Raw genomic sequence first — 15,824 nt, 5'->3', positions numbered from 1 at the left:
TATTTTTGTGTAGATATAATATAGTAAAGGCCAAAAAGGGAAATAACTCAAACAGGAAATAAACAGACGTGAAAGTTCCGCTCAATATACCTATGCCGACTTCATCTTGGTGATGTATACCGAGTTGAATTTCAGCTCGATGGAAGCTGTTTGAGGAGTTGAGTACACAATGTACAATGTACAAAAAATAAAATCTGAAAAGCAGATCCCTCGGAAGCACCGGGAACAAGGCAAACAGTTAAAATTGCAGACTCGGTTTGATTGAGTCTGTTCATGAGCAGTAATGAAAAATGCAACTATGCCCACGTCCCCTAGCACCGGCTTAAGCAGTATTCAATCTTCAAATCTAAATGAGTTGAAATCAATGATCCCGAAAGACCAGAAAATATAACAACACTGAGATGAAGTCGGGACGACATTTTATGGCCGAAACACAGCGTTGTGAAGTAAATAAAATCTGAAAAGTAGAAAGTCCAAAAAGGGATATATCTAAAGTAAACATATCGGACACGAAAGTCAAATATGCACATGTTCATGTCAATAAAAGTTTCCTCGAACTGGATAGAAACTGTAACACATAAGATACAAATGCAGTTGTAATATAATCGAGCCCAGAATAAGGACATTGCTCAGGTAAAATATCACAGTACCGAAAAGAATGCACATGTTCACTGACTATTAATTACGTAAACGAAGTTTCATTAATTTGGAGTAAATCTGTATAAGAGGGGTTATGTACACTAGAATATGACGGATGGAAAGACGTACGGGCGTACGAATAGACAGATCAAACACTACGTGCCTCGGCATAAAACAGCAACCCAAGTAACGGAATAAAAGAATCCAATGCATTTTAAGTGTTTGTTCTTGTAAAAGTTTTAAAATATCCAAATGAACAATTTTACTTCCACAGTTATCTAGGTATTTAGATTTTATTAACTGTCGTAAAACAAAATAAAAGAATTGGCCTCGTTTTGTGTTTAGAATTTGCCTTGTTTTCTTATTCAGGAAATATGTACAGAGTCTTTGCAAGACCTTTACAAGTATCTTGTCGCTGCGATGGAGCCTTTAGGGGTGATAGATCATCTACACCATTCTGAATTGTTCAGCGACAACTTTTTAGAAGAGTGTAAAGAGACCCCAAACAGAAAACGACGCAACGACTTGTTGATAAAAGAGATTTATAAAATTGCAATCAATAAAGATAGTGATGTTCTTCAACAGTTTGCTTCGGCACTAAATAAAACGGACCAATCGTTCATTGTAAATCACTTGAAGCAACCGTCAGGTGTTCCAGGTTTGTATATTTAAAATGCCTAGTAATACTTACATAAAGTTTAGGTCGAAAGCAAAGTCACATATATCATAATTATATGTAATCATGTCCTTTTTCAACTTTTATATTAATTCAGTGGACAAAGCTGTTGAACAGTCCTCCGCTGTTGTTTGGATATGGTGACTGCTTCTTTAAGTTTGTCTTTTGACAGTTTCTTATATATGCAGGTTTCATAACCTCGGATCAACACTCTAAATTATTTTGTTTAGTTCTGCCCATTGTCCATTATTTTAATTAGGGACCATTCGCTGCATATAATGGATGTGCATTCCAGTGTATCTTTGAAAGTTCAATGTACACTGTTGAGTAGACAGATCAGCGGATGTATTCTAATTCCAAATTATTACTTGTAAACAACACAGGGCTAGAGGGCGTGGACGGTAGCATGCATTTCTCCACTACCGTCCAAGAACAGGGTCAGTCAAACCGAGCCTGCAGCATATTCACTTTTGTCGTGTTGGGCGGCCTGTTGTTTTCCACTTTTTCTATTTTATTATCACAGCAACGATGTATCTATGTCTCACTGTTTAATTATTCATGATTTGTATGCCTTTCCATTAAGTTAACTTAATTCAGAGTAGATACTATGAACTTAAAATGCCATTTAAAAAAAGGAAAAAAAAACGCATTTAAATCTACTAAAATATTTTGCTGCTTTAACGACACACAAAAATGCTTAAAATGGAAAGAAAAAAAGCTAGAGTCACCGTGAATCTAAGAGATATATTTAGAAAAAAAAACCAACAGGTGAACTTTGATACTTTTAGTTCTTTTTGTTTTAATTTGTACTTCCTTGATAATATAAAGTTATAGGTTAAAAACTTTTATTTATCATTACATATACCAGTCAGAAAATTGTCGGAACCAAACCGTATCTGCCTAAATAGGTATTTGAATTTACCGACCCCGACCCCATTGTGCATCATAGATCAAATTAGGCAAATGCCGGCCAAAAAATAAGGATGAACTTCTTTTCTTCGTAACAAGTAGAATCTGTTTGGGTATGGAGTATTTTAGTTATATTTTATTTCGTTAGAAAGAAATATTCAAAAAAGTATTCTTCAAAATGGCGAATATCTTGAAAAACGCTCGTACATCCTATAAGAAGTATCGCTGCATTCATTCCTTTTTGAAAGCTGTATTGGCGGCTGCTCAAACCATATGACTATTTACCGTCTAACAATGACCAAACTGTGACAGATATGTAGGAGCACACGCATCAAGTTTATCCTGTCATCCTTCCTATTCTTAATTCTCGCTGCTATAAAGTTACTGTATATAGAATGTTTTTAATGAATACACATCGGTAATGTGTTATAGCTATGTTGTGATAAAAAATACATATTGGAAGACTACAGGTCTATTCATCTGATAGCATTTGTTTACGCATGATTAGCGATAGATAGCATTTTCTGGAATTAATTTGGTTTTGCATATTAGTAAGTTAAATGAAATCAATAACATCATTAAGAAGATCTTTTGAATGCAAAGAACGCAACTAAGCAAAGTAGCAAAATTTGTAATAATGTGCAACTTAGTTTCCTTTTGTGCCCCCATATTTTATGAGGGGAGGGGACTCTTAGAGTTGCCCTTGTCCGTCCGTCCATCCAAATTTGTGTCGTGCATATCTAAAAAAGTATTTGAACCAGATTCATGAAACCTCACAGAATTAATATTCAGCATGTGAAGTTGTGCACTTGTTGTTTTTGTTGGGATCTGACATAGCTAGACCAGAGTTACAGCCCTCGGTTTAGTAAAACCATGTATAAAAAGTGCCTAATTTTTTTGTGTCGCATGTATCACAAAATGTATTTGATCTAGCCAGACCAGAGTTATGACTCTTGATTTAGTCAAAAATGTGCATAAAAGAGCCTAAATGTTTTTGTCGTACATATCGTAAAAAGAGCTTAACCTAGAACTATGAAACATTACAGAAATATTATTCAGCATTTGAAATTGTGTGCCAAGGGTTTTGCTAGAGATGTCATTCAGTCAGACCAGAGTTACGGTCTTTGATTTAGTCAAAATATGCATAACAGAGCATTAAAGTTTGTGTCGCATGTATCGTAAAACATGTTTTATCTAGATTCAAGAAACACCATAGGAATACATGTATTAATCAGCATGTGAAGTTGTGCACCTGTGATTTTATTTGGGATTTCTCTGTTCAAAAATATGCACAGGGTAAGCAAGTTTATGTCTCATGTTTCTCAAAAATATTTGACTTAAGAGTCGTAAAACATAAGGGGATTGTTATATAACATATGAAGTTGTGCACCTGATGGTCTGTTTGGGATTAAACTAAGCCAGACAAGTGGTACAGTCCTTGACTTTGTGAAAAATACGCATAAAGTGCTTAACAGTTTATGTTGCATATATATATAAACTATTTCACCTAGAGTCGTGAAACCATGTACGAATATTATTCAGCATGTGGATTTATGGTTTTGTAGGATTTCACTCTGCAGACCAGAGTTATGGGCCTTGACATAGTCAATATATGCTTTAAAGGCATAAAAGTTTGTCCCATGTATGTAAAAGTGTACTTGACATAGAGTCAACAACATTAGAGGATTGTTGTTTAGCATGTGAAGTTGTGCACCTAATTTCTGTCAGCTGGACCAGGGTCCTTGAAATGGCTAAACTTCACATAAAGTGCTTAAACGTTTGTGTGCCTTAACGATATCTCACATAGAGTCATAAAATCATGTAAAGTGACAGGAAGGGGGCCCTGTGTTTTACACACGTCAGTTATACATTTTGAATGTTTAAGATACGTATCTATCACATGGTTTTAATATTTTGCTAACTAGGAAAAGTTAAATACAGGCGATCTTCTTTGATGGGGTTTATCAGTCACATGAAGGACCGTCTTGTTGAAAACATTGAACCAAAAGATTTCATAGATGATCTACTTGCCAGTAGGACTATCTCCTTTAATGACCACGAAGACATCATACGACTCGATCTTAGAAGACAGAGAGTTGCCGTCATCATGGAAAAAGTAGAACAGAGAAACAGCAATTCTTTGGAAATAATCAAAGCAATAATCAATGCCTATCCTAAAATCTTTGAAGAATTTGAACGTACAACTAAATATGGCTCTTCTGATGGTAAGAAACCTTTTATAAAATCAAAAATACTGTTCTAAGAAAATAATGTTTCTACAAGTATTGTCCATGTTCTATTCACGATTAAGAGTTTAAACTTTAACTGTCTGTGGAATTCATGAGAAAATTATGTCAATTCAAATTACTTTGATTATTGCAGTTATTCAACAGTTTAAATATTCGTTACATATACATTCTGGCTTTAAACTTCCATTTGATAAACTCACTATTAGCTGTTACACATCGGATTTTCAACAGACACAGCAACTGATCAGTCAAAAGGTGGCACAGCTGTAGGCATCAGGCTACTATTAAAATGCGGAACCGGGCTGCATGGAAGAAGAGATCAATTGAGAAGAATCGAAAAAAGAGCAGTTGAAAGATTCAGTAGCAGCAATGCAGAAAATAATGAGATGATAGATGAACTGGTAGAGGAATGCAGGTGTATGTTCGAAGGACTTAAGATTTCTTCTGTGGTCATTCAGTTATTGACCCGAGCTGGAGATTCCCTTGACAAAATCCTAAAGAAGATTCAAAGTGGGAAGGCTGTTGATTGGTTACTGTCAATATTAGATGAAGATGATAAACGTATGTTAAGTCAAATTGGTGTAACCACGTTGCAAGTGTCGGTTTCTGTTGATGAAGAGGGAAACTTGAGATGTCTTAACCCAGTACAAGGTAGGAAAGTATAATAATTACAACTGAAAAAGCTTTTACGAACTACATGTGTAATTTGGTCTTAAAGACGAAAGACAAGGTAAAGTTACATAAATTACTTAAATCAAATTTCTGTCTGTTACAATGTTTAGGCTCAACAATCACTCTCTGAAAGTATTTAAGTATTTTACCAGCATAAAGCAAGTGCCAAGATTAAAAAGGAGAAGCTTGACCACATGAAATTTTAAAGAAACATAGATTTAAGTCAAATTAGCAGATTTTGATCTCTATTATTTCATCTCTTAATCTGCACCGATCATTTAATTTAACTTTATAAGTCTAGTTGTTTAAGTTCATCACTCTGAAATTTAAACATACATTTTAAAATACTGAAATTTAGATTTAATTGAGCGTTAATAAAAATGTCGTGTTTGTTTTAGATTGCATTTGTCTGTTAGATAAACAAAGCATTCTCAAGAACAAGGAAACATTGGCTGGAGGTTTAACAGACACTGAAAGCTTGATACATCAAATGAAATCGTTTGGTATTCCAATTTCGCAGTTGAAAAAACTTCGACTGGTGAAGAATAAATCGAAAAGAAATACCATTATATTGGACTTTTTCGCCAGAGAAGATACTCCACGTCTGTGCTTTTGTTTGCTGGAAGAACACATCAAGTCAAGAGACCCTTCATACTTCGAGTCCTTATTTACAAGTAATTGATTTTATAAGTAGTTTGACCAGGTCCGAATTTCTGAAATAGATGTATAAGTCAATTTGTAGGCCTTCTTGTAGCTGATCAAAATTATCTCACAATTTTACATGAAAATGGTTAAAAATAAATTTGCGAGAGAACAAAATCTTCTTATGCTAATTATGCATACCCGACAAAGTTTTTAAATAAGTTCAACGAGAGCAAAGTATCGAATTTGCGACGACAGGAAATAATGCATGATAATAACCAACTGCACCTCTACCAACTACGCTTCCAACCCACCCACGAAAAAGGTCACAATTAAAACAGGGGCTCCGAACATTCTACCATTCATAACGCCGAAACAAAGTTTGAATTGGATCATTATTCGAAACTTTATAACAGTTTGAAGTTTCAGAAAATGGTGGAAAAATGGGAGAGCCATTATGATGTTAGTGTTACACTATGTAATAATGCGATTTCTGATGCAGTGTACTTTATTTTAGCCTTTCTCAATACTATTAAAACTCTTTAAACCTATTTTATCAACAGATGATATCAATGAAGACGTCGAAATTTCAACATCCGATATCAAACAGTACGAGGAGTTCCTTAAAGATGAACTCGAGGTTCAGATGTTCCTTCCTATTATTCGCTCGTGGAAGAATGAAAAGTCAATCAGACTTCTCGCAAAGCTAAGCAGATGTTCGTGTAGAAGTTCTCGGATGACCGAATTTATGAGGTTTCTTCTTTTTGAGAAAGACCTCGCATGGTTTTGGGAGCAGGTCAGAGAGAAGCAAAAATATATATGGGAAACGATTACGTCCACAAAGCGGACTATTCCACCACCCAAAACAGGTATTCTAAATATCATTACAAACAAGAATGAAGAAGCAGTACAAGTGTTTTGTCTACGCATGTTATTGATTTGCTTTATATGAATGGATGTTGTTGGTATTTAGACACTCGTTTCTGTGTCACTTAGCTGAAAAGTATCTTTTAATTTTGTGATGTGCATATCGTTCAGGTTTTAAATACAGAGGAAGCCCGGAAGATAATTCCTTTTCATACTACACCTATGTTTCCCACCAATCAGCGCTTCGCAACTGCAGCATTTGACCGTGCAGTATATCCGTAATAAATACATTAATTCTATAAACATTTTTGATAAGTATCCCTATGTTAAATAAATGATAACAACAGATGACTTAGAAAAGTGTCCGAATAAAATACATCGTTAATTAATGCTTGGCGCATTGTTCTTCCGATATAGGTTTTCGTTGTCAGTCGTTTTGATAGCAAAAATCGTGCCGGTCTGTACAATACGAGAAATATTTGGACTCGGGCCTGTTCGAATAATATCTTGCTTTTCGAATGTAAAGTCATCCGACATATCACGGTGTTGTACAGAACAAAGTTAGTTGACCGGATATATTTGCATTTTCTTGTCCGTTAAATTGTATTCAAATTTTTATTAAAGATTCCAAAGCTGTAGTGAACGTAGTTGTTAAATTTTGGCTTGTTTTTGGAATACACGTTTTAGGGTTTTTTCGCATCACCTCATTAAACAATTAAACCATTCTTGAAGATAGTAATTTTGTAGACGTTTGCCGTTTATTCTATATGATGTTTAGTTTTAAATGCTCATCTTTCTTTACTTTGAATGTTTAACTCATGTGCTCCTTTTAGTGAAAAAAAATGTATTTCGTTACTTTAATGTTTTGCTCTTTTTAGACGTTTTAGCTGCAAAATTGATGAATGACACAATTGTAGACGAGGTCGATCCATTTAGACTTAAAAGATTCATGAAAGAGGCGACAGTATATGCACTTGCTTTTAACGAGTTTGAAACCATACTGAGTAGAAAATCACAAGCACAGTATATGATGAACAGGATATCCGAAGACACCATTGATGATTTCATGGTCGCGTTACGTCGGTGCGGATATGAACGTATCTATAGACAAATAAAAGCAGGTATAACATTAATTTTTCAAAGATGTTTCCTCCACATCAGTTAAACAGGGGCATCATTATTTGCAAAATATGTGGTACTGTCAATAGCGCAAGAATTCACTAGTAGTCATATGAATATCCAAGGTGATGTGTGAACTGTAGCCTTCAAAGTAAAGCATACTTAAATTCTGAATTAAGTAAAGAGATTGGAAATGTATTGTAAAACGTTATATACATGTACATATATCACCAAGATATTAACATATAACACTGTTTCTCACTTTACAGTTATTGCTTCCTACTTTACAGTTATTGTTTCCGGGCTTTTTGTGACTATTTTAGTAAGGTATATTATGAACTAGGTATATCATACTATTTTAATGCTAACAAAAAGAGGAAGTATCAAGGTAGTTGATATTTATTTCGTTTCATGAGATGAAATATAAATTGCTGCATAAATCTTTTACATATATGTAGTTTTTTATACGTCATTTACAGTCCGCGAGGTATCTTACAGCCCAGTGTAAGGTGGAGTTATCCAGCAACAGTAAAAGCTCTGGAAATCCCCGTCTGGTATGCAAGAGTAACACTTTTGCTCTCCGTAGGTGGCAGTCTTTACGGATAAGGATATTTCACAATAACATTGTACTGATGATTTTTGTAAGGTTGCACCTTAATACATTATTAGGTTAAAAGTCACGACCGCACATAAAGTCAAACTATCTCTTTTCTTTGTCCAGATCAATGTGTTCTTGTTCATCTTAAACGCTGTAAATACTGTAAATATAATTTGATCTTTCATTCAGGCTCGCTTGCAAAGACATATGTATGTCCACGCATTCATAATGCGAACAGTCGGAAAAAACTTATTTACAAGGACCAGTTCGATATTGCAGCTAAATTAAGTGAATATGAGAATTCTGACAAATGTAAGTAATAAATCTTCTTTACTGGACAGTTGGACAATGTTGTTTATAATAATAAGTTTACTTGTGTGAGCACAATTGCTGTATCCGCTTAGTTTCTGAAACTGTATAAACAATTTTGATCAGCTACTATGTTTTCAAAAATGTTTTAAAATGACATGTATCTGACCTCTGCTAGCGCGGAATCTGAAGTTGCAATTGATGACTGGAAATTCCAAATGCGGTAGACGTGTTGTGACATCGCAAATCACTTTTGTTTTTGTTGCAGGGAAGGATTCAGTGTCAACAAATCTAGTAGAGGGGGAACCTTCTTTGCATTATTCCATCAGTTACTTAAACCCTCATGTTTTGGGCGAATTTGCGATGTCCCCCAAGTCGGGTTTTAGAAGGTTAGTAGCTGGGTGAATGATCAAATTTTTTATGCTTGGCACATGAAATGACAAACATACACTTTTAACATTGTTGCACAGTGGTTCTTTTTATTAATTCTAATACGACCAGCAAATAATCTACATACATGTAGAGCAAAATCTATCTCGGGTTATTCTGCAAGAAACCACTCACGTGCAATGACGTCATCCGATCCAGGTGCGTAGCACGGTCGTAAAAAGCAGTTACCATTTTTTCTAACACTGTCGATACTAGTATGTCGTGTTAGAATCGAAATAATAAGTTCCCAAGTGTGATTTATCGTAGAATAACCCGAGTTTTTCGTTCTTATGCGAAACAATATATCACTCAGGCCTACGGTCTTCGTGATATATTCTTACGCATAACAACTCGAAACTCGGGTGTTCTCGGTGCTTCCAAGGGATCTACTTTCCAGATTTTATTCTACGATAAACCACGTTTGGGAACTTATTATTTCTTAATTATAATGATTTTGAAAACTTCACGACAAGCAGAATTGATTTATTCAGCTTGTTTGCTTAATTGCTTTTATAGGTCTGTAGCTTTAAATCTATTCAGTTTATTTCGTAAGTCCACTTCAGTTTACTTTGACAGTTTCCATTAAATTTCTAAAACGTGTGTGTTCCGTGTTTGGTGGAATGTGGGTTTGGTGGTCTACTTGGGAAGATCGAGTTTATATTTTCAATGTATGGAGTCTTTTTTATTTTTTTCTGTTCTCTCCAAGATGTAATGTGTAATTTATTTATTGTTTCATAATGACCATTCCTCGTCCTGTTTGTTCAAGTCGTGAAAGTTTCTTAGAGTGGCGCATATAATCTTATGAGTACAAAATATAGTTAATCGGATTCGAGATGACTGTTTTAATACAAAAGATTTATTTTGAGCATATGAGAAAAACAGTTTGAAATTGAATACATGACTATGCAATACGCGAATGATAAAAGAGTTCCAACATACCTTGTTTAGACATCCTCATGTTTTGTTTATAAATCATTCAAATCACCTTATTATGTTCTTAACGATTGTCGAAAACGTTATTTTTCATTGTGTTTTGCAATACAAAGAAAATGTAGTTTCAGTATAATTATATAAACTTTAAACACCGGTATAAATCATTCTGGTTGCAAGTGATGTTCCATAAAACACGTAAGATCTTAAAATATACTTGACCGCTCGCTACTTACTCATGCATTTGTTATTGGGCGCCTGCGATAGGTTAAATCTTACTCGACAATACTTGACAAAATCATGACCGAATTATTTCATCTTAAGTCGCGACCATGTTTATTATACCCCCTTTGAAGAAGTGGGGGTATATTGCTTTGCACCTGTCGGTCGCGTCGGTCGGTCGGTCAGGGATCCCTATCATATATGGAGTTAGGAAGTCAAAGGTTAAGGTCACAGGGGCCTGAACCTTGAAAGAAATGTCCACCCAATAATTTGAGAACCACTTGACCTAGAACCTTCAAACTTGAAAGCATGATTGAGCATATGAAGTAGATGACGCTCGGAGGTCAATAGATCAAAGGTCAAAGTAACAGGGACCTGAACATTGAAAAAACGGTTTCCCTTCAATAACTTGAGAACCACTTGACCAAGAATCTTCAAACTTGATAGTGTAATTGGACTTATGAAGTAGATGACCCCTATTTGTTAGGGGTCAAAGGTCAAGGTCACAGAGACTTGGACCTTGAAAACTACTTCTGCCCTTCAATATGGGAATCACTACACCAAGAACCTTCAAATGTGATAGCATGGTAAGGCTTAATGGAGTAGAAGACCCCTATTGTTTTTGGGATCTCTGAATTAAAGGTCAAGGTCACTGGGGCCTGAACCTTGTAAACAGCTTCCATTCAATGATTTGAGAACCATTTGACCAAGTTTCTTTAAACTTGATAGCATGATTAGGCTTATGAAGTTGATTTGAGGGGTTAATTGATCAAAGGTCAAGGTCATAGTGATCACAGGACATGGGAAAATGGGACAAGCCATCATGGGGGACGTACATGTTTTACAAACAGCTCTTGATTATTTTCTGATATTCGGCATAATCTCTTTTATGATCTCTTTTGTCGTAGTCCAGCAAGTATAGGATCCGCAAGAGATTCGGAAAGCGGAATCTTTTCAGGATCTGATGGTCAGGCGTGCGAAATTGCAAATCCACATGACTTTGATGACGAAGGAATTTCTTCATGTTCTCCTAGAGCATCCCAAGAATTAGGTGTGTGTATCTTTGAATTTCTGATTCGTGTTTCAAGATAATGATGATTTTTAAAGCTTCTTTTCTGTTAATATCTTTTTTCACCTGAACTAAAGGTTCAATATGAACTATTAGCATAGGCACGTAATTTTTGCGTCCGTTTTCAGTCGTTTTTCAACAACATTTAAAGTTGAAACAAATGCCAGAATTGCACAAGTCTGTGGAATTCTCACAAAGTCTTTTTGTTCACATGACTCGGCTTGACCCCCTTCTAGAGGTCACTGGAGGTAACAATAGAAATTAAACACATTTAAATGCTTTATAGGTAGTCTAGTCTTAATGTAGAAGAAAAACCTTTAGATAATTTCTTCTCATAAATCGCTTCATGTATATTTACGAATTGTGATCTGCAGCATCATCGTGTGTTTCTTTCAAATTTATTTAAATGGTTGGACATTACCCAATTATTTTGTCGTCAAGGCTTTAAATAAAATTAGCCTTTGAACAGCTAGTTTTCAAATGCTTCTGCCTTTATGGGCCACCACAGCTAGTAATAGAGGCATTTTCTCATGACCCATTTAACCGAGTTTTATCTGTGACATTCTTGTCAAGACCACTGTGTATTCAAATGATACAGTTTGGCTGCATATAGAGGCTGCCAAAGCGAAAAAGAAACACTTGTGAACTTCTTCTCATTAACTCCTTGCGTTGATATTGCTTACTTAAGTGGCTGGCATATGTTTGTGTTTTATTAACGCAACCTTTTTTTGCCCTTCTAATAGAAAAATTATCTTTTATTTCAAAATTGCATAAAGTGTGAAAATGTAGATATTTCCAGTCTTATGACTATCATAATTCACCAGGCCCAGCATAATTTCAACTTTAACGCACTTGCATGTAGTTTCTACAAATGTTATTTAATAGAAATTAGGTTGAAATTTATATGCTTATTACTGCCATTTTTGTCTTAAATGGTAACTAGTAAATATTCTTGTCGTATTTAGGTAGATAAGAAGAGATACTTCTTATTTCCCCAACATTATGTGCATGGTTTCGTTAATTGCTGTTGATTAAAATACATTTTGAAGTATACTTATATTTTATACAAGTCCAAATATCTTACTTAAGTGAAGTTCAATAGATGAAGATAATTTATAAAAACTATGACTTAAATTTGTACTCATGTATGTATTTCTGCTTCTTATGCATTAGATCATGTAAGTGAACAAAAAACAGAAGAGATAGAGAGGAAATCGTCCAGATTCGCTAAAATGGAAAGAATGCTTAGATTGATAGATTCAGATATGTCTGCGTCACGAGGCTTGTTACAACGGTCGCTTTCTATATTAACAACAAGGCCTACCTCCAGTAAGTATTATTTTGTAGACATGCGTATCGAAAGTTACGCAAGTTCGTGCATTTCTTCTGCATGTCCTCCATTTCATAATAATCATTGTAAGCGTCATCCTGATTCTGCCCGCCTACCATATCATTCTCTGTGTTCTTTACGACTCCTGTTTTTTTTCTCAGTTTTATTAAACTTCCAGATGGCTATCCATTGTGCAAGGAAACATAATTCCAACGGGTCATTTATTTCATTTTTCAGAATTATGTCTGTGTTGTCATCACAGTTGTATGGTGCCGCTAAATAACAAAGCCAATATGAAATCGTCTGATAAATGATTCTTTTTATCAGTTGGCTATGAAATGTTTAAGTGGGAATACATGTACGCATTTCTTTACTTGTATGAGCACGCAAACGTGAAATAAAACCCTATACATAAATATGACGTACCATTTCGGTTGAAAGTAAAAATGTTACACTAAGTAGTAAACAAATTTTAAATACAGGTATAAAATTGTACTTACAGGCATACAGTGTTGGTACACTTTTATAATTGTAGGTTCTTTTGTATATTTATACCTACAGGTATAAAATTGTACATGTAGATATAAAGTTGTAAGTGCAGGTACAATTTTATATCGGCATGTACAATTCCATACTTGAAGTAACATTTCTGATTTGTTTGTTTGTTTTTGTTAGGTTTTAACAGCACACTGACAAAAATATGGGTCATATGGCGACTTTCGAACTTTTGATGTTGAAGGAAGACCCCAGGTGCCGCTCTGTGCCTCAATTCATCATGGTCGGTCACTTTGGCAGTGCCACCGACCCGACCTTTCATAAGCTAGCAGAATGGCTTCCTCACATAAAGAATTCAAGCGAGGCTCGAGCTCACATCGGTGAGCGGTAAGTGATTCGAAGTCATCGACCTTAACCACCCGGTCACTGAGGCCCCATATTTGTGATATTTACCTGCAGATATTTTAATTTTTTATATTTGCAGGTGTAAAATTACATAGTACGTATAAAATTTTATCTACAGGTAAAAATTCCAATACTTCTTGTAATATCTGTTTACTTTTGACCCAAATGGTATACCGTACATAAATGCGTGTGCTTAAACTTCGCCGTGGTTAACAGTATTGAAACGTTTCGCAAGACTAAACAATTCTTCGGTTCGGGAATACCAGATGCAATGCCTAGATTAGCTTAACTGCTAACGTGTCACATCTTTTTTTTCAGAAAATAAAAAGCCGCCTTCAACTACTCGACGACAAACCCTCTTAGATCCAGTCTAGATATTTTTATGATTAAACACTTGAAGTTACACCAATGTACTTACATTTCCTGGCAAAGAAATTTCAAATGCACACACGAGTTATTTATGTGTTCTGTATAAGGTTATACTGCAGTAAATGGTTCATTGCCACTCTATATTTAAGAAGCAATACTCTAAAATATCTTTTCTATTTTGAATTATTTGATAGCTATTGGGAATAAATAATGATATAGATACTAAACACCACGTCAAGCTGTCGTTACCAAAGCATATTTTTCCAATAATCTAACATGTACTGAATTTTTCAAACTCCTAGATTGTAACTACTGTCTCTCGAGCCGCCAAAGGTGACTTTAGATATCGAAGGCAAATTCTGAATGTGATTTGATATTATTCAAAACAAGCATATTCGTATTTTATTCTTTAAAGGACCTAAATACAGAATTTCTTTAAACTATTGAGTTTGATTCATTTTTAGATTTACATCTCTCTATTTATGACTAGACATGGCATTAAGGGTGTTCCTCTTGTTGCTCTGTCTTCTGCAAAGGCATTGAGTACATACGTTTATTGGTTCTTAAGGTTTGCTTTTTATGTAATTATACAGGAGCATTTTTGTGCTTTACATGCCATGCCTTTTGTTTCCATTGCGTGTGTCAAAGATTCACCTGGCGGGGATTACTTATTTACACTGTCTAGTGACTTAGAAAACATGGTGGGGTAGGAATGATGTTGGGTGTGTACCATAAACCGGTTTAAGCTCCCCAGTGGTGTTTTTGCCACTGACCGTTCCAATGCCGTGCCCCACTGTGTTCCTTTATTTGTTCGTTTTGTCCTCGCGTGTTTACTTTGTATGTGCGTGTGCGTGTGTGTGTGCGTGCGTGCGTGTGTGTATGTGTGCGTGTGTTGACAGTGTGCACATGTGCGTGCTGTGAGTCTCGTTTTGGGGAGGCTGCGTTTTGGAGCATATATGAATGTAACGAGTAGATAGTGCGTTTATTCTACGATATTTAATAGAAAAGTTCGTATTAACGCTATATAACTCTTAACTGCAAATATACGTTCGTTAGAATTTAAAATCTTCCCCAGATTATATTTTTCTGATATTCTTTATTTTAGATAATTGTCCACATGTAGAAGCGATGGAAGAGAATTTGTCTGATGACACGTCTGAAACCCTGTCATCTCAATCAAATTTAAAGACAGGGGATAAAGGTAAAGAAGTTTTTAACGTTTACCCTATATGATTGCATCTGAATTACTTTTATATTAACCGAATGATCTTGAATTTAAGCTAAAAAGATAATATTCAATTCATACATACAGAAATAATTATGTACCCATCAATTCTGATAGGTTTACTGCTTTTAAGTAGAGACTTACCTTAAGCCCTGTTTATACAAGGGACACTATCAGTTTATAGGATAACACAGTCATGCATCTAACAGTCTTGAAATTGTTTTATTTGATTTTCTCATATTTCTAGATATTTTCCCATACTTTGACGCATATGTATGGGTAGCAGAGTTTGTTCTCTTTCCAACAGCAGCTTTTTCAACATATTTTACCATGTGAAACTCTGTGGTTTGTTGACAAATTTCGCCACAAAAAAAATGTCATAATTTCCCCAGTGCAGTAATTGACTAGATGATAGATCTTTGCATAGTTTTCTTTTCAGACTGTAGTAATTATGCATGCTTTTTTCATGAATAGAGGTAAAAAGTGCATGGTTTGCACGAGGTACTATGTCAATAGTCACCTAAGCCTACAATAAAAACTTAGCGGCGTTGTCTCCTTTTTTCCCAAATATTTTACCCAGGATCAATTTTTTTTTCAGATCAAATAACTCTTTTTCAGAAAATGATATGTTAATAATTCTTTCAGACTCTGCACTTCGATGCAGTTATCT

At 35.1% G+C, this 15,824-nt stretch overlaps 1 protein-coding gene across 4 annotated transcripts in view; it reads left to right on the top strand.

The window, feature by feature from the left end:
• LOC123564470 (uncharacterized) overlaps nucleotides 1–15,824 on the top strand; it is a 50,646-nt gene that overhangs the window by 13,485 nt on the left and 21,337 nt on the right. For all 4 annotated transcript variants that reach the window (XM_045358096.2, XM_045358099.2, XM_045358094.2 and 1 more), the window contains 11 exons: nucleotides 1,009–1,297; nucleotides 4,150–4,449; nucleotides 4,705–5,124; nucleotides 5,544–5,819; nucleotides 6,351–6,656; nucleotides 7,533–7,775; nucleotides 8,561–8,683; nucleotides 8,949–9,069; nucleotides 11,170–11,312; nucleotides 12,504–12,659; nucleotides 15,035–15,130. In XM_045358096.2, the coding sequence (XP_045214031.2) occupies nucleotides 1,009–1,297; nucleotides 4,150–4,449; nucleotides 4,705–5,124; nucleotides 5,544–5,819; nucleotides 6,351–6,656; nucleotides 7,533–7,775; nucleotides 8,561–8,683; nucleotides 8,949–9,069; nucleotides 11,170–11,312; nucleotides 12,504–12,659; nucleotides 15,035–15,130 (2,473 nt within the window). The remainder of the gene's footprint in view (nucleotides 1–1,008; nucleotides 1,298–4,149; nucleotides 4,450–4,704; nucleotides 5,125–5,543; nucleotides 5,820–6,350; nucleotides 6,657–7,532; nucleotides 7,776–8,560; nucleotides 8,684–8,948; nucleotides 9,070–11,169; nucleotides 11,313–12,503; nucleotides 12,660–15,034; nucleotides 15,131–15,824) is intronic.

This window comes from Mercenaria mercenaria, chromosome 2 (genome assembly GCF_021730395.1).
Source record: "Mercenaria mercenaria strain notata chromosome 2, MADL_Memer_1, whole genome shotgun sequence".
Lineage (NCBI taxonomy): Eukaryota > Metazoa > Mollusca > Bivalvia > Venerida > Veneridae > Mercenaria > Mercenaria mercenaria.
This window is presented reverse-complemented; position numbering and strand designations above follow the sequence as displayed.